Source organism: Apodemus sylvaticus, chromosome 6 (assembly GCF_947179515.1).
Source record: "Apodemus sylvaticus chromosome 6, mApoSyl1.1, whole genome shotgun sequence".
Taxonomy (NCBI): domain Eukaryota; kingdom Metazoa; phylum Chordata; class Mammalia; order Rodentia; family Muridae; genus Apodemus; species Apodemus sylvaticus.
In genome coordinates this window covers 134,680,896-134,705,709 of record NC_067477.1, presented here as the reverse complement: position 1 = coordinate 134,705,709, position 24,814 = coordinate 134,680,896, and the positions used below count along the sequence as shown (strand labels likewise).

General features: G+C 47.3%; 1 protein-coding gene across 1 annotated transcript in view; it reads right to left on the bottom strand.

The window, feature by feature from the left end:
• Positions 1-24,814, bottom strand: part of Prkce (protein kinase C epsilon) — a 497,167-nt gene that overhangs the window by 32,101 nt on the left and 440,252 nt on the right. Inside the window, exon 12 of the mRNA XM_052186512.1 lies at positions 4,555-4,693. Within this exon, the coding sequence (XP_052042472.1) occupies positions 4,555-4,693 (139 nt within the window). The remainder of the gene's footprint in view (positions 1-4,554; positions 4,694-24,814) is intronic.

Sequence of the window (24,814 nt, the reverse complement as noted above, 5' to 3'; positions counted from 1 at the left end):
AAAGACTCATTCCCGTCAGTCTCCGAGTCTCACCAATGAGCTTGTCATTTAATAGATCCTATAGTGCTCCTTTCTTTTGGGGCTAACCTTGTAAATGTATGTTATCCTTACGGGCAAGGCCAAAATTCAATCAGTTCTATGACTGTCTTGGTACATTTGTCTTTGACCAGGGCCATATTCGACCTCCTCCCAGCCCCTGTGTAACTGGCCAAATGGATAGTCAGAGCATTAGCTCAGGATGAACCCACACTACAACCTCTCTACAGCAAGCCTTTCTACTCCAATCCTTTGGGATTAAACAGAATTCAGCAGAGCTTCTAATGACATGAAGTCCGCATGTAGCTTAGGAGCCTCCTCTACTTGGGATGAAGAAGAGTGTGAGCGCGTGCCGCTGCCTCTGCAGGGTTTTTGACTGATAACCTGTCTCCATAGCATCTGGGGGTTCTTGCCTAGTGGTTAGTGCCGGGGACCTGTGGACTCAGAACTCCAGGCTGTGCTGGGCTGGGGCCCCAGGCAAAGCTTAATCTCCCTCAACTCTGAGACTCAGTAGCCGGCCTGGCTGACCACGTCTCCTCTACCACTGGTTTCTATCCTTCAAGGTCATGGCTATGCCAAATCGCCTGTTTTCAGGTTCTTCTGTCTTCTGACATCCTACGGTCTTGCCTGTTCCTAGGGTTTTTGAGCACTTCCCTTATAACACCGTATTTTCAATCACTCGTTCACAGCCCACCCTCCCCTGGAACATCTGGAAAGTTCCAGAGAATTATTGACTATCATTTTTCCACACCACCTGCTGTGGTGCCCAGACCATTAATGCACAACTACCACTCCACGCCTTATGCTGTGTGCATCTTATTCGGTGCACCACATTAACTCTGAAACCCACAGGCCCTGCTGATCAGTTGACCACTTTAGCCATTTCTGGGTGGATGGCTGGCGCCTGCACCTCTGAGGTTTGTCTATAAGTTTGTCTATCTATGCTCACTCTGGATGGTGCTGTGCAAATGGCCAGGTGGCCTTATCCAGCCTTGGTTGTGGTGGAATCTTATGTAAAATTCCGCTTCGGCTCAGCCCTGATTATCCTCAGCTTAATCACCTTGCTGGCAGTGGAGCTGGTAAGGAAGTAAGGCTCTGTGTGCCCTCAGAGGGTAGCTGGTATGGAACCCCTCGAGAGGGTCAAGGGTTGGGTGGAGAGAGAAGGACAGGTACAGGCCCTGACAGAACTGGGTGCGGGAACCGAGACATTTCTTGTGTAGCAGGGGCCAGGCATAAGCAGGGGAAAGTGCCAGAGGGGGTTGTGAGCCAGCGGTGCAAGGTGGGCAGAGACTGATCCTTAGAAGGTGGCTCTGGTTTCAAGGCCAGCCTCTGTTTGCCTGCTGAAGCACTCCCACCTCTAATCCCATTAGAGCCTTAGAGCAGCTTGCTGAGCTGGGCAGGGCAGGCATTAGGGTTCCCATGGGAAAGACAGGACTCAAGGCGCCAATACACTTCTCGACTTTATCAAGGGCACATGAGGACATTCTGGGCAGGTCTGGACCCAACTTTCAGGACTGTTTCTCATACCCATTAAGTAAGCCAACAGTGAAGAAACCAAGGGAGGGATCTACGCCTGGCCAGTCCTTGTTGTGAGCTGTGCCCTGTGGTGAGTGCTCAGGGGGCACGGAGTGGTGACGTCTCCAATCAGCTCTTGTCAGGCTGTCATACCTTTACAGATCGGCTGTTACCATGAGGCTAGCGGTTGTTTGCTGTTTCCAGTGCTATGGCAACTCTGCCCAGTGGGCACAAAGGGCAGAGTGGGCAGAAGCATTACAGAGCTGTGTGCTAAGCACATCCAAGAATCTTGCTACTTTACACGGAGGCTGCCTGGGCTCCTTCACTGTAAAGTGCATGTGTTTCCTGGGCGGGATCTTTAACTGCTGTCAAGTCTTTGACCATTTGGCACTGGCTCACTGAGAGATGGGAGTGGAAGACTCTCCTGGTGAAGATAAGTCCCAGGGGAGGCCTTCCTTTTGTCTATTTCTCTTTGCTGTTGACCGGCTAGTATTTTTACTAAGGGAACACAACACACTAACAGAAAGGCTGAAATCGCCTAGTTTGGAAGATCGCACCAAGCCGCTGGGCCCCAGGCCTCCGTCCGAGCTCTCCCTGGTCCCGCCTGTGCTGTCTGATCTGTGGACAGATGGCTGAAGGCCTGTGCTTTACTCCACCTTTCATTCAGTTTTTGTAGAAACTTTATCAATTCACTCCTCATTCAGAATGAATTCTAGAACTAGAGGCTCCATGTCAGCACACGGATACAAAGGCAATGCCCCCTTTTCTTAAAGAAAAACCTCACCAGATGCTCACTGGATGTATTACAGTATAATCAAGGTATAAGGGGCTACATAAAAGCAGGGTGAATCCTTCTCTGCGTACTTAAAACATCTTTATATGAGTATCTTAAAGAGGAAGTATAAGAATTTTATATCAAGGGCACACAGGCTCAGATTCCAAGTCAGAGTCCATGAAATCTGCTACCATGGCCCACTTAAGGAGTGAATCTAACAGGTGTTCTATACCTACAAATAGCTCAATATGGAATGTTCTGGAAAAGCAGCGTTAACTCCAGGAGGCATATACAGGGAAATGATATCTAACACCACCACCCCAGGGACCAAGAGAGAAATATGCAATGTAAAAAATTCCATCCTCTGGCTGTCCAGTTCAAGGTCACTGAGATCAGAATATTTTAGATATTTTGTGACACAGGGTCTCAGGAGCATCAGGGTGGCCGCAGGCTTGCTGTGCAGCTGAGGGTGACTTTGTACTTCCCAATCTTATGTTCTCACCTCCTGAGTACTGGGATGACAGTCTCAGCACAACAGGCTTGGTTTTCATGGTTGCGAGGTATGCACCATGAAGGCTCCCTCAGCCTGCTGATGTGTACTCTGGTGGCCTGCCTCCTTCCCAGGATGGACATGAGAAAGATCCTCTCACAATGAAACCCTTAGCAGGTCCATAGATCCCGTAGGATTGAGGTCATGTTCCTGACTCCTAGGTCTTAATTTTGTTCATTATTACAAGCACTAACAAACCATTTACTCTGTCTATATTATTTTTAAAATGTGTTTTATTTTATTGATTAGAGTGGTGTGTGTGTGTGTGTGTGTGTGTGTGTGCCTGTGTAGATGTCGTACGTCACATGGTACATGTGTAGAGGTCAAAGGACAACTCTTAGCCTTGGGTTCTCTTTTCCCATCTTTGAGTGTGTTCCAGGACTCGAACTCGGGCTGTCAGGCTCACACTACATGCACTTTCACTTGCCGAGCCATCCTGCCAGCTCTCTAGGTGTGTTATTTAAGTTTCCTGAAAATGGCCACGATGTTTTCATCCCTTGCCTTTGCTCTTGTTGAAATGTCTCCATTCATTCATTCATCCATTCACTCAAAAGACCATTCTTTAGAACCTGTGTGTAGGATCCTGGTATTACCCAGATTAGAAACCCAGACCCTGCCTTGAGAAGATTCACAGCCTAGAGAAATGGACTTTCCTCCTCTGCATGGCTCCAAGTCTGATCCTTCTTGTTTTCCTCAATGCTCTCCTCATCCCTAGGGTTAAAGCAAACCTAAAATATATTCTTTGCCGTTCAGTTTTCCAGTCTCGGAGGAAGCTCGGTGAAGCCTTCCCATGTCCTGTGGGTACTGTCCTGTTTTTAGGCACCATTGCTCTGCTTATTTCTGGGTCACTCTGTCTAGACCAAAGCTCTCTTAGAAGAGCAGCCAGAGCCTCAGTCAGCTCCATCCCCACAGAGCTTTGTCTGGAAGGAGCTAAAATAATGCCCTGTGGCAGGGGCCTTTTGCACACGGGCAATGCTTAATGGGATTGGAACCTACCTCCCATCTTATGCGTCTCAAAACCATCAAAGGCATCGATTTAAGCATCTGGGTAACTATATGACTAAGTCTGAACTGTCCATGCTAAGGATCTCTCAGTTTGGGTCAGACGGCTCTGGAGGGACACAAGACAAATGGTCGCATCATGGTGACTCAACCTTCACACAGGCCACCCCCTAGGAAAGCTCACAGTGGACACCGCTGGCCTTGGCTGTCCTCTTGTTCCATGTGCATGCCTACTCTGTAGACTTGCTACCTCAGTGGAAATGGCAAAGCATCCTGGTTTAGCTGTGAATTTGACATCCAGTGAATCTCCTTGGTTGCCTTTTCAGTGGGCCTTCAGGAAGAAGTGAAAACTCTCCTGCCAGTCAACCACTTTCTCTCAGTCCAAGCTCGGGTGGTAGTTCTGGACCAGGATGGAGGTATGAGACTTAGCAAGGACTTCCTCGAGCGTGGGGACTAGCCGGTTCCTCTCAGCTCACCAGTCCGTCCTCACTACCACTCTATCCTTACAGAAAAGTCACAAAGCCATTTCCTTTCCTGTTTCCTACTCCTAGAATCCGTCCTGCTTTTGCAGAGCCTTCTCTTGGCATCCTTGAATGCCCCTCACATGCATGGTATTGGGCTGTTGCCTCTGCTCTGACACGAAGAGAGAGAAGCCAACTCTGCACAAGGGCCTTACCTCTGGAGCTATATAGTCAGGAGTCCCACAGAAGGTGGTAGTTGTCACACCATTCAGAATCCCTTCCTTGCACATTCCAAAGTCAGCCAGCTTGCAGTGACCTTCTGCATCTAGAAGGATGTTGTCCAGTTTCAAATCCCTGCAACACAGGTCAAGGCCACATGGTTAGCCTCTTATGCACAACAGGGTCTTTCTTGAGTTAGAGAAATGCATATACCCTAGGGAAATCTACAGCAAAAGGAATCTTAGGAGTAGGTCTCAACCTCAGTCTAGGGCCATTTCCCAGTTGGTCAACCTTCAACAGTAAAGTACTGCAAAGTACTTTACTTTCAGCAAAAGATAGATTCCACCACAGCATCAGGGCCATATAAAGTTAGAACTCCCATCATTTAGGTCCTTCTCTGAGAAAAGAGTAGGTCTCCCCTGACCTCCATCCTTCACAAGTTAACTAGCTCAGGGGACTCAGGTTCACATGTACACAGCATCACTGAATCAGAAAAACCCCACAAGAGTTCATGCTGCTGGGCTTGAGAGCAGGAGACAAGGATGGCTGGTGTGGCCGACGTAGCCAACAGCAGTGGGTCTCGGGGCTCGGTGGAAGCCAGCATTTGGACAGACCATGAAGAGAGCAACAAAAGGAGACGGGAGGTAGAGGCAAAGGGAGAGAGATCAGAGACTCCCGAGGAGAGTGAGACAAGACAACTTGTTAGAGACAACCTCAAAGAGTCTGAGATGCCAGGAAGAGGGACTTGAAATCCATGCCGTAGGGGACTGAACCCTGCCTGCAGGAGCATGGTGCCTGAACAAGGCTAATCTCCTGGGGGTAGCAGGCGAGAGAAACAATCTAGATCCAGATGTTTCTCTATAGGAGAGTTGAGAGTCGTCAGAGCAGGCAAGCCTCCAGGATTCTAAGATTTCTTATCTAGAAATCAGGCTTCCAGAAAATAATTTTTTTCCACCACCCCTGCAAACCCCAGGCGTGGCTCTGTAGAGGAGTCTCGACTATGTGGCTGGAGTAGCTGTCGACCCTGTGCCTTCCTCAGCATCTACTCTGGGCTACTGAGGTGAGCCTTGCAAAGACGGCCTCTTCCCATAAAAGCAGAGGTCGGAAGGGGTCGTGCTCATGTGCCTGCTGGCATCTGAACTTGAGCTCCAGGCATCCCATGGGATCCCCAGACTAGAGGGGGGTGGGGCAGGAAGTGCTTCTGGACCTGCCTACATTGTATCTGTGACCCTGTTTCTGCTTACAGCGGGGATTCCTTGAGAAAGAAGAAATCACATAGAAAAGTGCTGTTCGAAGCAAATGTTCCCAAGTCACAGAAGGAACAGTGAGTCCACACAGCTGGGCCACTGCAGCTAGGCCCCCCCGACCCTAGCCCTGGCCGCGGGAGAGGGCAAGGCTCGACCCTGGCAGCATGAACGCCGAGCTGGGATCCAGGCTGCCAGGGTTTCATCACTGACTGTGGCATAGCCCTGCTAAAAGTCACCCTGCTGGGCTGGCCCCCAGTCTGTCAGCTCGGGACCACACACTATGTTTGTGCCCTTTGACACATTATGTTGTGTTGTGGGATGAAGTGTGAGAAAGGTAAACATCTTCTGCCACATCCTACCACATCTGTCACACAAGATTTAAGTTGGAGGGACCTGGAAGGCCTGACAGTCTCCTTGCAGAAACGTTGTCACTGGGAACTTGGGCATGTAGGATTGACAAAGGCAGAAGATATTCCTCAACACTGTAGCGCCCAGAGTTGCCTTTAGAAGGTCCAGATGACAGTCACAAAGGCTGTAAAAGCAAGGACTGTAAAACAGGTAAAAGTGATACTTCTGCTTGAGACTGAGTTTACCTGCCCACCTGGGTGACCAAGTAGTCTGCTGCTCTTGCCTGGAACATGGACGGGTTCAGAAGAACACACTGTGCAGCTAAGGTCACCTTTGTAGAGACCAAACTAGGGAGGAGGTAAGTGGTTTCCCCGGGTGAGCCGGGTCTCCTGCTCCCAAAGCTGCCATCTCAGCCCTGGGCTCTTCTCCAGGCCTGCCAGCCCTTCCAGGACCACCCACCATCTTACTGAAATAAAACACCCGTGTCCCAGCTCTTCAGCCACCCCTTAAAACCTTCGTGGTGCCATAGAAGGGACTTATAACCCCTTTATTTAAATTATTTTTTGTACAATACATGTTGATCATGCTTTTCCCTGCCCCAACCCACTTCCACCTCCCCACCCACCCAAATTTACCATCTTTTAAAAACAAAGACATGAAAACCAAAATAAATAGGAAGAAAGAAAAATGAAAGAAAAAACTCCACAAAAGTAGCATTAAAATCCTTTCCTGTTGGCCAGCTGCTTCTGGGCATGGGACCTGCCCTGGAGTGTGGCCGATACACTCAGTGACACTCCAGCAGAAACTGCTTGCCAGTGGGTGTCAGCTGAAGACAGCTTCTTGAGTAGGGTTGGGACCCCATGTGCACTTCCTGGCCTCTGTGATGCTGGCGCTGTGAGGGTCTTGCCCATGCTGCTACAGCCTCTGAGTTCACAGACGCTTCAGTCCCGTGGTGCTAGGGGACTGTTATCTTGGAGACACCCATCACTTCTGGGTCTTAAATCTTCCAGTATCCTTTCCCACACAGATTCCTGAGCCCTGGAGGGGAGGGGCCGTGACGACGATTCATTTAGCACTGGGTGCTCCAACACCTCTCACTCTGTACACTGTCTGACAGTGGGCCTCCATGGTAAGTCTGTATATGTGTGTGCAAGACAGGGTTTCTCTGCGTAGCCCTGGCTGTCCTGGAACTTGCTCTGTAGACCAGGCTGGCCTCGAATTCAGAGGTCCACCTGCCTCTGCCTCCCAAGTGCTGGGATTAAAGGTGTGCGCCACCACTGCCTGGCCTTTGTGTTAACTCTTCTCTGCAAGAAGCTTCTCTGCTATGGGTTGAGCAAGGGTAACAGCAGTATGTCATGAGTCATGAGTCTAAAGATCCCAAGTCAGCACAAGCCTGGCTCAGATCTGACTCAGGTGGCCAGGTGGAGTAATCTAGGCTCTAGCCAGGCCCCACCCCTCCTCCTCACAGGCTTCTGGCAAGTTAGGGACAGCCCCTCAATTCTCCCTGCCTCCTGTTCTTTCTTTAGTTGACTCCTCCTTGGCCTCTTTGCTTCCTGCCCTCTCTTCTCCGCAGGGAAGAAGTGGACCCAGCTGCTGTGGATGTGAGCAAGTCCTAGGGGCGCCCTGGACTATGACCTGGGCTGGCCTCAGTCAAAACGCTCCTGCCCACCCTGTAGCCACTGGTGTACGGAGGGAGTCCAGCCTCAGGCTACATCCTTCCATCCCCGCTAGCTCTGGAAACCCGGATCTTTGAAAACTCTTAACTTTGCACACAAAACCAACCACAGGAAGAGAGAGGGGCTGCTTTCTTTTGACACAGAAGGTTTAGACAATCCCTGGGAGCCAGCCTGGGCGCTGTTAGAACCGCTATTCTCTGGAGAGCTTCAGTCTCATCACAGTGTCCATCTCTCTGGGGCAAGCTTGTCTAGTGCAGGGCTGTCAGGAGAGGCTGTGTGTGTGTGTGTGTGTGTGTGTGTGTGTGTGTGTAAGGGTGGGGGTGGGGCCTTAGCAGCTAGGATCCTCAAGGAGGCTAGGCCTCCTTCCTCTCCTCTCCAGCAATGGCTCCCTCAGACCCATGTCCCCAGGCCCGCCAGGAGTCTCGCACCTGCAGCTTTCAGTGATATTTAGATGAACCAATAAGAGTCTGTGGGCCTCTAGGGGGAGGAGGGTTGGGAGGGATGATGTCCAACTTTGCCTTCTCAGAGGTCCAGCTCTGGGGCAGGGAAGGGGCGGAAGAGGCAGGGGTGAGTCTTCCTGGAGAACTCCCAGGTACTGAGTACCCAGCTTAATGCAGAACAAGTATTTAGCTAATGTGACCAATAGTTATGCAGAAAGACAAGTACCAGGTACTGACCCCTTCTTCTTAGTCCTCAAACACAAGTGCACATTCACAGTCTGGGACTGTTTTCATGTTTAAAGGACTAAGGAGATTGTTTCAGAATAAGACCTTTAGCTGCCCCCCTTTCCTTATAGATCAACCAATGTGATAACCTTTACTTAATTTTTGCAAATACCATTCATGTTTTCCTTTGCAGTGGATCACCAAGCTGTCTTCCTTAGCAGCCAGACTTCTAACATTCCCCTGGCAACACATGACAGTGCCCGCCTCGCGACATTTTTGTCGACATGCTGTGCAGTCTAGCTTCCATGTGTGCCCAGTTTAAACAGTATCTCAGAACATTCTTGCACTTCTGTATAAGTTTCAGCATTTGCTTTCATATGTTTAAGAAGGAGCAGTAGGGGCGCGTGCGTGCATGTGCGCGTGTGTGCATGTGTGTGCATGTGTGTGCGTGTGCATGCGCATGCGCGGCTGTGCCTATGTGCACGCGTGCGTACAGCTTCTTCACACTGCAGCGGCTGGCACTGATTCTCAGGCGTTCTTTCCCATTAGGACCCACACTTGGTGCAGGATTATTATTTGACTTTGTTTGTGGCTCATGGAGTTTTGACTAATATCATTTATTTTTACTTAATTCGGTGGATATTTAGTTTTACTGATTTGGGATTCCATGTCTTAGGTTGAAACTCTCTTTTTCCTTTTCCGGTAAAGTCTCCTTTGGAGCTGAGCATGGGTGTCTGACATGTATTCTGCTAATGTGCCCCCCCCCCTTGCTTCATTTCCATTTTTATAAACAAAAATCTTTGATGCACTGATTTATTCTGACAAAAGTTTAAGATACATCCCAACTCTCCCTGCTCCTAGAAATCTGGAAGCAACCCGGAAGTTTGCTGTTTGATAGTTGCCTTTCCCCACTGAATAGAAAATTTGCATATGCAAATGAAGTCCTTACTGCACTTCTGCTCTTAACACTTCTCTATCGCACACTTTCAGTTATTGCAGATTTATAGTATGTTTAATACTTCGTGTGGCTGCTCTCCACTTTCAAAATTTTTTGGCTTTCAGATTCTTATTTATTTTTCCATATGAACTTTAGAATCGTTTGTTTATATCTATTTTTAAATCCTGGTGCTGTTTTTATTGGGAACACGTTTAAAGTTATAAATTAACTTGGGGAGAATTGATAGTTTACGATGTTGAATCTTCTTGGCCAATAACTGTTTGTCTTTCCGTCTGTTCAGATCTTACTTGTGTCCTTCAGTGCCTCTCGTGTACTGATCCTGAGCCTTTCCTGCTACAGTTTATGGCCGATTGTCCCAAAACACCCTCACTTCCTTAGGAAGAGGGTGTTGGTTTTGTTTTTTTTTAAGCTTCACAATTATAAACTAAAATTCCAAGTCTCCTTTGGAGCTGAGCACGGGTGTCTGACAGTCACATGTGGGGGACTTTTGCTCTCCTCCTCTTCTCTCCTACCCTGTATGAAGCTCTCATGCATGGGGTTAGCAGTCACTTTTAATCATCAAGACAAAGATCAAGCCCTAGGAATGGTTGGATGACTCACAGATGACAAAGATAGAACCATGGGTCTGACCAAAGCCCTGCCGTGTATTATCGCTATGGTAACCGTACCCAAACTTACTGCTGAAAGGCATAAACTATTGCTTTACGTTTTCAGTCTTTCGAGGCGACTCCTTTCATCGCCTCTTTGCACTATATTGAATTCTCTTAGGTTTTGTTAAGAAGTTTTCTCACGGATTCTCCTGGACTCCTCGGGTCACCCAGGGCTCAGGTCGCTTCATCTCTTCCTTCTCAGTATTAGTTTCCAGCTCATCTCTCTCGTCTGACTCTACATGGACTAGAGTTTCAGGAGCAACACTAAATAATCAGGGTGATCCTGGTCTGGAAAGACGGCCCAGTACTTAGCAGGGCTTGTTCTTTGGGAGGGCCTGAGTTTAGACCCCAGCGCCCACATCACACAGCTCCCAAATGCCTCTAAGTCCATCTAGCTCCAGGGGACCCGACTTGCATTTCTGGCTTCCTTGGGCATCTGCACACACATGGTGCGCACACACATTCATAAATTAAAATAGACACTGTTGGTCCTAAGCACCTTCAGAGCCTTTGGTTCTCGGAGGGTCATTCCCAGAAGTGCCCCTTAGGCAGAGTCCATACACGGCCTTCGGCCTCCAGAGTGCTTCGCTCTCCTCTACACTAGACTGGAGGCCTGTGAGAGCTTCTCAGGAGCCACACTCCTTTCCCTGGCTGCTCAGAGGCCCTCAAGGATACTGGCTGTGAACAACAGGATGACAGCAGGTCCTCAGTCCCAGTCTGGTTCAGGACTTCTCAGTCTTGGCTTTGGGGAAGACCTCTGTTGTGCTGGCTGTCCTGGGAACTGCCGAATGTTTAGCGCCATCTGGTCCTAGTGTTAGATGTCATCACTAATTTTCTCTACTTAGCATAGTCAAAGATGTCTCCAGACATCCAGACGTCCCTTGTAGGGCCTCGAGCTGACAACCATCATTCTAGTGGAAGTCACACAGATCATGATCCAGTCATAGCTCTGAGCTGGCCCCTCAGACCAACAGAACATGCAGATTGGCCTGGAGTGTTTGTTTTATTATTGGGAGACAGGACTCCTGGCACCATCAACCCACCTTTGAAAGCAGATAGGAAAGTGAGGATCAGAAGGGGTAACTCCTCTGATGCCTCTCGGATGCTGTGATCACCTTTAAGGAGACCTGGTAGCTGAGTTGGAGTCCCTGTGTGATACAGAGCAAATTCCTTTGGGCTGGGCAAACAAGGCTGTGGTGAGAGGGGGAGCCACAGGGCCTGAGGCCAGAGGCGCTGACAGGGACAGGCTTCTCAGTAGGCAGGATGGCATATCCAAGGCTCCCCTGGGGCAGGAGTGCAGACTTCTTCCAGAAAAAACAAAGGATGTCAAGAAAGGAAATTCCCAAACCCTGTACTTAAAAGCCCCCCAGAGCTCATCTGATGAGAAAAACAAAACAAAATCTTGCAGTTAGTTTGGGGTGAGGGAGTGGAGCCTGACTTCTGAAACAAATATACTTGTTTCTTTAGTGAGGTAGGAAAGCGGGCAGAGGCCCGAACATAAGCTTGCTATGAGGTGGCTAGAGACGGGTCTAGAACGGAAAGTTAGCGTACAGATCTCTCAGCGGCAGGCATCTGTCCTGAGGAGATGAGACAAGGTCACAGTGCAGCTTTTAACAAAAGTTCTCCTTAGTCAGGCATGGGGGCACACGCCTTGATCCTGGTACTTGGGAGCCAGAGGCAGGAAGATATCTATGAGTTTGTGGCTAGCCTGGACTACATAGTGAATTCCATGCCAACCAGGGCTTCATAGTGAGACCCTGTCTCAAAAAATACAGAAATAGTATGATGTTTTTTAAAAGATGTTTGATTTTGTGAACCAGGCAATGGCTGGCCTTTAAAGAAGCACACCTTTAATCCTAGCACTTGTGAGACAAAGGGAGGCAGACCTCTGAGTTTGAGGCTAGCCTGGTCTACAGAGTGAGTTCCAAGACAGTGAGGGCTACACAGAGAAACCCTGTCTAGAAAAAAAAAAAAAACAGAGAAGTGGGGGGATGGAAATATGTGTGTGTGTGTGTGTGTGTGTGTAAGGATGTTTAGGTTTCTCCCTGTGAATGTACTGTCTGCACAGCCAAAACAATGTACTGGATCCTTTAGAGTTGGAGTCACCATTGGCTGTAAGCCACTTGACGTGAGTACTGGGGAACTGAACTCGGGTCCTCTGTGAGAGCTGTCTCACTGGGCCCTCTCTCCAGCTTCACGTGCCGGTTTTACATTTTGTGATTCCTTCTCTTTTGTGATGCCAGGGGTGGGACCTTGGACCTTTAGCAGGCTAGATACATTCTCTGCCTGTGAGCGTCAGCTGCAGGGAATTGCTTTTCATATGACACGAACCAACTGTAGGGAGAGAGCCCTAGTAACATCCAGGATGAGCTGAAGTAAGCCTTGTGTGATTTTCTGCTTCTAGCCCCCAGTGGCTATGTGAGTATCCAATACCTGTATGATAGTTTAGGAACAAAAGTTATCAGTTCTCCATACTGTGAGGCAAGATGCTGAGGGTGCCCTGACTTCTTTTTCTGATTATTAAGTATGAATTGAGAGAGTTCTGGATGCAAACCCTAATTCTGCTGCTTCCTAGCTTGGCGGGGGATCAGCCCAAAGGGTCTTTGTGGCTTCACTACCGTATGTATGTGTTAATTGGTGTTCTGTTGCTGAGGCTGAAGGGTGGTTTGAGAAAGCGCTTTTCCACGGCTCTTTAAAGAATCAAGATTATCCCAGCTAAGGTAAGGCAAGGCACTGTGATTCCATAGAGATTCTTATTTTCCAAAGAAAGTATTCATTACTCCCTATTTTGCATAAGTCACCAAGGTGAGGCGGGACTTTTCCCACTTAACCCAGTGAGAAAAATCCCAGCAAGCCCCAGGGTCTTTCTGTCTCTGCCTCTTCTGGAAAGAGGGTAAATGTGTGGTGGGGTAGACCTGGGCGTGAGCAGCATGCGTTTCACAGCTGGGACTGACAAGAGCAAATGTCTCAGGCTATGAACATCTTTAGGAGAGTCCACCATGTGGTGCTACACAGGAATCTCTAGGGGAGATTCTTGGTGGGTCAAAGCTGAGGAGTGAGCCAGGCCCACCCAGAAGTGCAGCTCCTCAGTGGAGCCTGAGTTCCTCTTCACAATGCCCACTTCCCCACAATAGCAACTTCCCCAAGAATAATAGGTACTGAGAACACGGCTAGTACCTAAGACTTAATAGATCAGAAAAAATGGGGACAATGTTTGTGCTTGAAACCCTGAAAGAGGAGAGTTGACTGTCCCTGCTTAACTCAGGAGATCCGTTTGAATGCTCTGCTCCCGGGAATGTTTGGTCCACAAAGCTTCGACCTCCACACCACACAGATGACAGGAAATTCTTGCATCTACTTGAGATAAGAGATCAGAAAAATGACTTCGGGGATGCCAGGATTTGGATCATCAGAGAACAGACTCTTGAGGCAGGTGGCGCAGGAACTGCTTATTTGGAGCTGACTGGTTAGTCAGATGTGAAGGGAACCGCTCCTGACACAGGTTTCACAATACACTCAGGAGAAAGGCAGTCTTTCTCAGTAGTCAAACTGCCCTCTAGTTAAATGCCCTGGGCTATTATAGCAACCGCTAATGGCAGGTTGGCATCATCTGCCCGGCATCCTCTGTGGCAAGAGCCCAGCCTCTCTTTCAAGAATGTTCACTCTCTCAAAAGCCACATGAGGCCACGCAGGGAGGCAAGTGAGGGGTAGCTGTTACCATAAACAAAAGCACACTGAAGTATGGAGCCTGAGTGAAATGATTTAACGTTTCATTCTGTGTTCATTGGAGGGAAAATCTCCCTTTTCTCAGAAAAATTCAATCATTTAAAATCCAAAGAAAGGCTATGCGAGAAGGGGGTGGGGGGCACAGTGTGTGTGCACATGAGTGCCTCTGAGGGCAAAGGTTAGAGGTCAACTTTGGGAGGGGCTTCAGTAACTCTCCACCTGGTAATTTTGAGACAGCATTGTCTCTCACTGAATTTCCAGTCAGCAAGCCTTAGAGACCTTAGCAGAGAGCCTTAGCAGGAGGGTTACAGGTTTGCAGCGCCACACACCCATTGCTATCATGAATCATGGGCATATCAAAGTCACGTTACCAACTCAGCCATCTCCCTAGCCAGCACTGTCTCTTAAAAATAAGATTGATATTTCATGTGTTGGAGTGTTTTGCCTACATGTAGGTCTGAACACTGAGTGTGTACCTGGTGCCACAGAGTCCAGAAGCCGCTTTGGATCCTGTGGAAGCAGAGCTATAGATGGTAATGCACTACCATGTGGGTGCTGGGAATCAAACTCGGGTCTTCTCCAAGAGCACCCAGTGCTGCTAACCACTGAGATATTTCCTAGCCCCAATAACGGCAGTCAGTCTGTCTGTCTGCCCACATGCCCGCTTGCCCATCTGTCCGTCTGTCTCTGCTGTTTGTCTATTTATATTTTGTTTTCTTGGGACAGAGTTCCTCTGTATATCCCTGGCTGTTCTGGAACTCACTCTGTAGACTAAGCTGGCCTTGAATTCTGAGATCCACAAAGGTCCGCACCACCACAGCCCACCCAGCCATAACTGCCTTTAAAGAGATTTTCTCCAAATGCTTTTAGGACATGTTCACTGCTAAGTCTTAACATCTGTGTTTTACTTGTCCCCACCTTGCGGATTTGAAGGTCATTGCTTTTGCTGCTATTATCTTGATGCACTGCCCAGGCTGATCTCAGGCTCCTCCCACCTCAGCCTTCCCAGCTGGCTGGGACTAGGTCTGTGCTACCACACCCTCCAGGGAGGACTGTTATCTGCATTTTTCTAGTTGAGAAAAAAAAAGGGTCTGAGACTTTTTTTTTTAGGTGATCCCTAATACACAGATGACAGGAAACCACTTCCTTGCGCTTAACCACTTTGCTGTGTTGCCTGAGGAGAGAGAAGCTGGTGTGTCCACACTTTGCCCTTTTGTGGGACAGAGAGCATTGCTGCTACCACCAGGTGGTTGCTTCTGACTCATGGAAACACATTTAGGAGATGGAATTGATAAACCAGACAAGGGTATTTTCGCTACATAGACTTATCTAGAGAGAGCAGACCTTTGGCTACTATTCCAACAGCTAAAAGCTTAAGGTGTCAAACAGCATGCTGGTTTACAGCCAAGACCAGTAACCTAGGGGTGTACCTGGGAACAGAGGCTTGGAATCACTGCAGAGTAACTTGTCTGACTGCGCAGCTAGCCAGTTACTTCTTACAAACCCAGTGGGTGCGAGCACATACTGCTTTGGGAGAGGCCCCAAGTTGGTTCTCAGCATCTACAGCAAGTGGCTCCCACCTGCCTGTAACTTCAGTTCCAGAGGCCCCTAGACCATCTTCTAACCTTGGGGATTTGCATTCATATGCACCTCCACATATATATATATATATACACACACAAAACCCCAAAATACAACTTTTTAAAAGTTCACTGCAAGGAAGGAGCATGCTTAGCTTTCGCTGGGTAATTTCCTGACCACTGTTGACAGCGAGTGGGTATCTGCCTCCCACGGCATGGGAAGAGGCTCCAAGGCTCATCAGGATATTCATACCTAGCATCCCACCCCTTGTCATGTTACCAACCAAGTACATGTCACCCTGTACTTATCAAAATGGCTTCCTGGGGTGCAATGTACAGGCTAGATCTGAGGACAGAGATGTCAAGCAAGTTGCTTCCCTGTGTTTTCTGACCAAACACGAGGTGAGATGGGACAGCTAGACTAGCTGCATCCTCAAGCCCGCTCTAGTCTACAGCGTTAGCATATGCAGGCAGTCGGAGCCCGTGACGAGACGTGAACCTTCAAGTCTAACTGTTGTACACTAAATACCGCCGTCTTCTCTTGTGAGCAAATCTTTGTTGGTGTACATTAAAAAAAAAAAAAAAAACAAACAAACCCAAACAAGAACAACAAAAACCCAACCAAATGCAAATCAGACAAGGCCGTGTGCTGCTTATATTCTTCAACACTATCCTAAGAACCCAGGGCACTGGGTGCTGCGGGGACCCTTTGTCATCTTCATCACTCTGGTCCCCTCAAAATCAAAACAGGAGGCACAGATGTCTTTAGCTGGCTGCTGTGTTATCCTTGGTGACCTGGCACTGGGTCCACTTTGTGTCTTTCATGCACAATGAGCCACTCGATGGGGAAGGAGCCTCTGAGCCTCCACAGCGCCTGGTGTAATATAACATCTCCGTAAGGGGCTGTTGCAAGAAGTAACACAACAAGACACAGCAAGAAGTAAGTAGAGAGGCAATTCCTCAGATCCCTTCCCTGGCAGCCATGTTTCCAAACAACGCACAGAACCACTTAAGCGTATTATTGTTTAAAAACTATTAAATCAGCAGAGGCAGCTCATCTGAGTTGTCCTGTAGGCTCCACCCGAGTCTCCCCATCACTCAGGAAGAGCCCGATGCAAGCAGAGTTCCTCTGTGACTGGCAGTCTCTGAGTCCGATGGAATTCAAGCTCTGAAACCAGGCTCCCCACCCCTGTCTGACCACGTAGGTCTCAAGACTCAAGACAACTCCTCACACTTGGTCACCCTGTCCTACCTTGGGGACCTTTGTCATGTCAGCATCCCTCTCTCCAGAGATGAGACTCGGCCTGAGATCTTTGTACAAAGGCTTGTAAACATCTTGGTTACTCCCTTCACAAAAATGCTCACACTTTGTCATTAGGTCGCTTACTTATATAATGGCTTCCAGTGTCTTTGTGGTCACAACTCAGACCCTGGGAAGTGCCTGGTTCTTGATGTTCATTGAATATTGGAATGAAGTATGAGTCAGGGCCCCTGTTAAGCCCATTTAGTCACCCGTCCATTAACGGTAAGGCTCTAAGTCATCCCTTACCCACCAGGCCTCGTGTGAGCTCCATAACGTTTACTGAGTTTTACTGGGGGAGGGGGGGGTGTCTGTTTTGTGATGTGCACTGAAGCGAGAAAACAGTCTTGGCCTCAAGGTGGATCCTGGGATGTGGAGGGAGACCCGGAACAAGCCAGAACACGGGGAGTGGTGAGTCCCACCGCAGAGGACAAGCAGAATTCTGCAGCAGCCCTTAGAAGGAAGCTGCGGCAAGTTTCGCCTTGTTTAGACCCCAGAAATGTGTAGTTCTTAGACTAGCCAACAGTCTGTCATCACAGAAAGGCCCACGCCAGCAAAAGCACCAAGAGTAACCTTTCTAGGGCCTAGACTCTGGGGGGAGTGGTCTGCAGGACCCAGTGAAGGGCCAGCATTCCCAGACAGGAAAGCCAGAGTGTGACCCTTCAAGCTCCTATGTCAGGAAAAAGAGCCAAACTGACAAAACTAGCTAGTGTCCATCTTCCAGGTCCCGCCACATAAAGACCCATGTGCTAGGAGAGTGGTCAGCCCCTGCAGGTCACCTGACCTCCATAAAGAGCTGAGGGAACACAAATGTAGGTCTGCACAAGTTGACGGCAATGTTGGGAAGGCACGTCTTCCTGCAAGCACAAGGTCACCCGGGCTACTTGGAGGATATCAGAGGCCCCTTCCAGGCCAGGGAGCAGAAAACCAACTGACCTCTGAAGGGACAGAAAACAGATTTTATCAATTAAGAAGATAAGGTTCACATTTGTATTTGTTTAATTTGGCTTTGGGAGGTATCTGCCTATAGACTCTGTGTTGCATTTGAGCTGATCAGAAGTGTGTGTGTGTGTGTCCATGTGTGTTATGTGTATGAGCAGTGTTATGATTATGCCCACACATGAGCCAGGGGCGGAGGACACACCTTGAGAGGATGGGGAAGGCATTCCTCATCTTCATCAAGGAGAATACAATCTGAAGGACTTAATAAAACCCCAAGCTGTTCCATTTGATGACTTTATTTTGTACTCTGTACCAGGGAGCTGCAGACTTAGCAGTGAAGTCAGGAGCAAACCCACAGTTCTACAGGTATACCTGAGTCGAATGGCACCTCAGAGACTTCTTACAGGCTCTATGATTGGCTGGTCATGGGGGAAAGTTTGCAGGGAAATGAGATTGTGGGAGACGTAGGAGGAAAGTGGACAGTTTGAGAGGAAGGCTGGAATGGACACAGGAGCCAGCCCAACCCTCACCCCTAGTGTTTGTGACAGAGCAGCAAGGGAGGGAGGCTGAGTTACCTGAGGCAGAAGCACAACTAAAGGACCTGGTCAGCCAGCGACAGATGTCTCAGTACAAAGATTCTTTTTAGTGAGCTGTGGCCCAGGAAAAAGTCCTTAAAGCAGTGGCTCTCTGTCTTCCCAATGCTGCTCCTCTTTCATACAGTCCCTAATGTTGTGGTGACCCCCCCAACCATAAAATTATTTTTGTTGCTACTTCATAATTGTCATTTTTTTTTTGCCGATATGAATCGTAATGTAAATAGATAGAGGTTTGCCAAAAGTGGTAAGGTTGAGAACCACTACCTTAAAGTTATTTATTTTTTTTCTTTCTAAGCTCTGAGTGACCAAATTAAAAATAGTAAATAAACTGGGGGTAAATCTCAGTAGTGGAAACAATTGAATGGCACGCACGAGGTCCTGGGTTAGGGCTGCAGCAGGTTAGAGGCAAAGCAGAACACGTCAGGCATTTATTGAGCATCCTTCCAGACCAAGAGAGATTTGGCACACCAAGGCTGGTGCAGGGGACAAACAGCCTTAGGAAAGAAGAGAGTCCTGAACCTCAAAATGTGAGACCTGGAGGGGATTTCCAGAATCCCCCCACATCTCTCCAGTTTGTAGTTTTCTAAATAAAGCTAGAGTGTAGGGCACATCGAACCAAGTAGAAAAAGAGTAGCCAGGTTTGTGAGACAGACATTTCTCAGCAAGAAAACAAAGTGACTCAGGGCAACTGTTGGTGGTTCAAAGCTTGTCAAAGAGAGTCCTTTAACATTCTATCCTAAAATAAAGAAGTTATGTAAAGTGTTATGGCCCCAAGTGACACTTCATTGGAAACCAAGGAGGAGGTTAAGGTGCTAAGAGGATGTGCCAGGCACAGGTAACTCTTAACCTCTCTCTTGGTAGCTTTATCGCTAGAGTCTCTACCATTCCAAGTGCCTTGGCTCACATATTTGTAAAGTGAAGTTCACAAGAAGCTCTTACAAGGGTGATCAACTTTTGGCTTCTCCAGTTACAATGTCTCCCACAAAGTTCCCACTTGAGAACTGCACAATCAAATTAACAACAACAAAAAGCAAGGAAGGTCTCAGTGTCTTAAATTTATAAATCTCTTACACTGCACTTGGTTTGTGGGTTACAGACTGGACGGCCCTGATTATCTCCTGTACCACGAATCAAAAGGTCCCCATCACCAAATCAAGTTATTCATCTGATCTTCCCTAGGGATAGGGTAGGGGAGAGAAGGGGGAGGGGAGAGAGGGTAGAGGAGAGAGAAGAAGACTGATTATAGCCACATGCTCAAATAAGCAGGCCTAAGCTACTAAGAAGTCTCCTCTGACTTAACCTTTATAAAATAGCTGCCTGATGTGAAGCGGTTTCCCCGGATCATCCTGTTTCCTAACAGTCTGCCCTTGCCCAGGGGAAGCTGTTTCTGTTTGGTAGAACACAGGCGACTCTGATTCATGAATCTTAAGTAACAGCCAGTTAGATCTTTACCTGAATATGTTACAATGTAGTCTTTTTGCCACATAGATAAATAATAGTAATTATTTATATAGCATGTTATACACATATAATTATAAGTAAGAAGTATATGTGTAATATACAGTATGATTAATAAATGTAGAGATACAGATTCGAGAGAGTGAGTGAGAGAGATTGAAAGTTATGAGTTACTTTTATATTTAGTAATGTATATCATTATATAATAGAGTGGTTAGTTAGATAGCATTAAAAATAAGCCTGTACAGTATGTAACTACCAATCTTGGTCTCGTTTATTAATCATATGCGAAGGTGTGTGCTGCTTGCTGAAGGGGCCATGTTTGGAGAAGGTGCCATTAGACAAGTTCATTTCATGCAAACATCATTGACTGTACCACATCCATAGGTGACACACTCCCACAGCTCTACCTCAGTCTGTGCAGACATTGAAACCTCATTGTATAGGATATGGCTTTGCTTTATTCTTTGTATAATAAGGCATACATAAAGCAAAGTATATTTTAATAAGATAGATTATATATATATGTATAGTAAATTAGGAGCTATAAATTCATATATATAATAAGTTATACATGTAATATATAGTATACTAAATATGTAGCGATTGTACATAATTATTTATATATTCTTATCTATAGTCTATGTAGTGCATGTATATGCAGTGTACACGTTACTTAAACCCAACGAACATGTCCTTCTCGATGACTCATGCTTCTTGCTTCTTGGACCCGTTCCAATTTTGCATTTTTTAACCAACCTGATAGTTTATGATAATAGAAATGAAAACAACAATGAAAACAGTTATTCCTGAAACCTTAAAACTAGACAAGCCAAACTGTCTTTTCATCAGGCTAAAATGAAACCACCTTTTCTCACACTAATAGTCCATAATGGAGCTTAGTTAGACATTAATTTTCTAATCTGTTGATGACTGCAAAGAAGATGTATTGCCAGAGATTAGCTGTTAAGATAAACACCCACAACCATTCCTGCTCCTTTTTAGAAACATAAATGTTCTGATTTAGTGGAAAATCACTGCAGGGCACAGGTATAAACTATAAAACAATTAAATAATAAATCCAAATGGCAGCAAGTCCCAGTGAGTCTTACAACATTGAACCAAATGGCTGTCAAGTTGTGGCGTCTGTCCTGGGCCTGGGGAGGCTGGGGTAAGGGACAGACACAGGGAGTGGCTCAGGTGGTCTCCGACAGGAAGCCGACCTTGGCTGCAGTCCAGGTAGGACAGAGCCAGCAGGACTCAGGAGGCTTAGGACAGGGGCTGCCCATGGGTAATGAATTTGCCTGTTTCCTCTCATACAGAAGGAGTCAGTCAAAAATTCATTACTACTTTTCTGTGTGAGTGACCTGTAATTATGCTCATTGTAAAGAACCTGACCAAATCCCTTATCTCAGGCCAACTTAAAATCTCCTTAATTCACAACTATCCGGTGATACACACTTGTCCTTTGGAAGCAAGATCTGTGTCCTCATGGTGTGTACACGTTAGCACGGGGAAGAAAGACAGCTGCTACAGCACATATTGGACTGCAAAGGAGTGGAAGTAGCCCTGATGTCCAGGCTAGGGTCAAAATGAGGAGCAGGCCACCAGTGGTCCTATTATCACTCACAGTTTAGAGGTGGCTCTCTAGACTTTAAGAAAATAGACACTGTCCCCCAAATCCCATAGGTAGTCTCGGGGCAGGGACCCCCACAAAATAAAGTGTAAATCACATCCTCCATATGTGCCTGGGCTGGGTGGTAAAAGACATCAAAAGGACCTGCTGCTGCTGCTGGTGGTGCTACAAGCTCTGCCTTCTCCCAGGTCTGCAAAGCCAGGCTCCCGGATGCCGACTGCTCAGCTGCTCCCCTGTTCATCTTTGAAACTTCTAGTTCAGAAGTGTGCAGCTCTCCAGCTCTGAATTTGTTACGTTTACTTCTTTTGTGCAAGCACATGTATTTGTGCCTGTCCTGCAGCAGGCACAGGAAGGTCAGAGGTCAGCCTGTGAGAGTTGGTTCTCCCCTTATGCCGTGTAGAGCTGAGGTATCAAATGCAGGTCAGCAGGCTTGCTGGGTTTTGACTGTGCCTCCAGTGGTCAGTCAGGACCTGAGGATGCTTAGGAAACCGGTAAAAATGAAGACGCCCAGGATGTCACTGAAGGTCCCCAAGTCTGGTACACGTAATAGAGCTGAGCCTGAAGCTCAGATTCATGAATGACGTGTGACAACAGTAACTGAATCTCACAGACCTTGGGTTCCTGATCTATAAAATGGGGATAACAAAATTCATTCCACAAGCTTCCTGTAGCAACTATGGGAGCCAAAATGGGAAGGTCCTGAATCATTCCTGGTACAGAGTGGTGCTAAACAACCTTCAAAAAAGCTGCTTTCCTACTCCTTCCTAATGCATGAAAATGTTTACTGTGTGTTACAGATGTAAACATCTGCCCATTTGCTAGACTGACTACATCACAAGTGAAGGAACTGCAAAACCAAAAGACAGAACACAAGAAGGAACTTAAGGGAGCCTCCAGCCAAGGAGCGCAGAAACTGTTGGATGGAGCTGTCCCTACTGACCTGGGCTTCATCTTCTGCCAGGGCTCAGGGTTTCCCTCTGTGTGGGAGCAGCGGGCACTCGAGGCATGCTGACCACTTTGATACTCTGTGGTTTCTGAGTCAATAGCACAAAGGTAAGGGACCAATGGGCTGCGCAGGCCGTGGTTCCCGTGTCCGTGTCTGTGTCCAATGCACATGGTGGTGTTTGATCTCCTACTTGTTTCCAGCTTCCCTGATGGATCACTGATCTGCCTCATGGTTTCCCAGAAAACTGCTTTTCTGTGCAAGTGACCTGTAATTGTTCTTCCTGTGAAGAACCTGACCAAATCTCTCATCTCAGGCCAACCTAAAATCTCCTTAGTTTTCATGCTAGCATGCTGCCTGTGATGGCGTCTCACTACCCAAGTCGATAAAGTAGGGAGGATTGCAGGAGGCAGTGTCATGGAGTTGAGATTGAAGAGGCCCTGCTTACCATTGCTCTTGCAGTATGGGTGACTGATCCTCTCCTGTTGTGGGTCTGGCTCTGTGTAAAGGTAGAAAATTAATCTACACTGATCAACATGATCAACACTGACAAGGAATTTGGCCTTCATATTGAGAAGAGGCAGGGAACAATGTTAGCTATTCAACATATCATAAACACCTAGAAGAACAGGCCTTAACCTGTGAGCTGTGACCCTTTTGAGGCGGGATGTACTGGGGAGAGGTTGAACCCTTCACAGGGGTCACCTAAGACCATTGGCAATATCAGATATTTATATCACAACTCATAATAGTAGCAAAATCACAGTTATGAGGTGGCAATGAAAAATTTTATGGTTGGGGGGTCCATACTTGAGGACCTATATTAAAGGGTCACAGCATTAGGAGGGCTGAGAGCTACTGTCCTCGAAGCTGATAAGGATCAAACTTAGGAACAGTACACACCAATGCTCTCCAACTGACTTAAAAAACAGAATCTAAACAGTTGTTTTGACTCCAACTTCAAAATAAAAGGAAATGCTGAGTTGAATCATCATGCAATGGGCTGTCTCAAACAAGATTCTGAGAATCCAGGATTTCAGTTATGTGTGGACAAAATATCAGTGATGAATTGCTCAAGGGCAAGGATCAATGGCTCTGGACTGTGTAAACCTGAAAGCTAAATAAAGAATCGAAACTGAAGCAGCAGAAGACCTGCAAAGGTCCAGGGCTGCAGGCTTTCTGACCCTTGAGCTCTCCTCTCTTCCTATTTGCTCCTAAACTCTAAGGCTAAAGGTCTAGGAACTTAAAATAGCTCTGACTCGGACTCCACATTCTGAGCTCAGCAACACCCGTGCTTTAGGAGATGTCGTCCAGAACAAGAGCTTCCTTCCTAGTGCAGACCTCTTTGACACCCCCTGGCCTGTACTCTGGGGTGCCCCTTCTCTGCCTCCATGTCACTGGTCTTCCAGCACTCATTCCTTCTCCCAGACCTCTTTACCCTCCCTTACGAATGCTCATGGAGGAGGGAAGGTAACTCCATCTTGTCAAATGCTTTCATAGGGCACTTCTGTGCTATACCTTTGGAGGCAGGACACAAAAAGTTAAGAGAATAAGAGAGACCCTTCAAGATAAGGCTTTAAATTTGGTACTAAATGAGAAACATGGACTTGAATTTCGAAGATGCAAGTGTAAGCATCCACTTTGACTTTTTCTCCTTTTCCTCAGCCAGTCACTCCCATCCCTTCCTTCAGGAAGCACATGTGGGCTCCCTACCGTGAGGTTCAAGGCCTCTCTTGTGACACCCAGACCTGCCTTACCATGGAACTCATCATATGCAAATGTGAAGGTCCTTACTGGGCACTGAGGCCCTCAAAGAAGGGATATGCGCACACTATAGCGCTCACCATTCTGACCATAGCGCACTCTTTCACAGTACAGTAGGCTCTTAATCAGGACTTAGTGTCTTTAAGAATAAACAGGGACCAAGAAGAGACCCAGAAAGTTCTTCTTGCTGGAGCCTGGTCCGCTTCTAAGAAGACAGACATTGCTGGAATACTAAAAAGAAAGACCCATTAAGCAGTTTTCTTCTGGAGACTTAACATTGCCTGGGCTTAGTCTTTGATGCCTGGCTAACCAAACAACACTGCCTGGAGACCCACACGATAGCATCGCCTTGATGGAGTAAATACTTGGTAGTGTGAGGCCTGCTGCTTAAATTGCACAGAGGAACTTGTCTTACATAATTTCCAATCATTAAAGCAAGCTCTCTGCTTACATACAACAAATACAACTGGATTTCAACCCCTTCCATTCCATGATGGCAACAACCACTTGTGGGTGGGACTCAGTTTTCATGCTTGGTCGATCCTGAGTTGTCAGTGACATGCACCACAAGCTTAACTGTAAGAGTTGGTTCTGTTTGTTGGTGTTTATTGGCAGCAAGGGATTTGGGGAAAGAAATTATTCAAAGATGCTGAAAATAGTCTTTAACCCAGAAGCACTCATCTTGATGAAGTGACTAATTTGTTTCCCTCCTTGTGACGTAGATCTTCCAGGACGGGCCACTCCCTACCTCCTACTCACAGTCTACA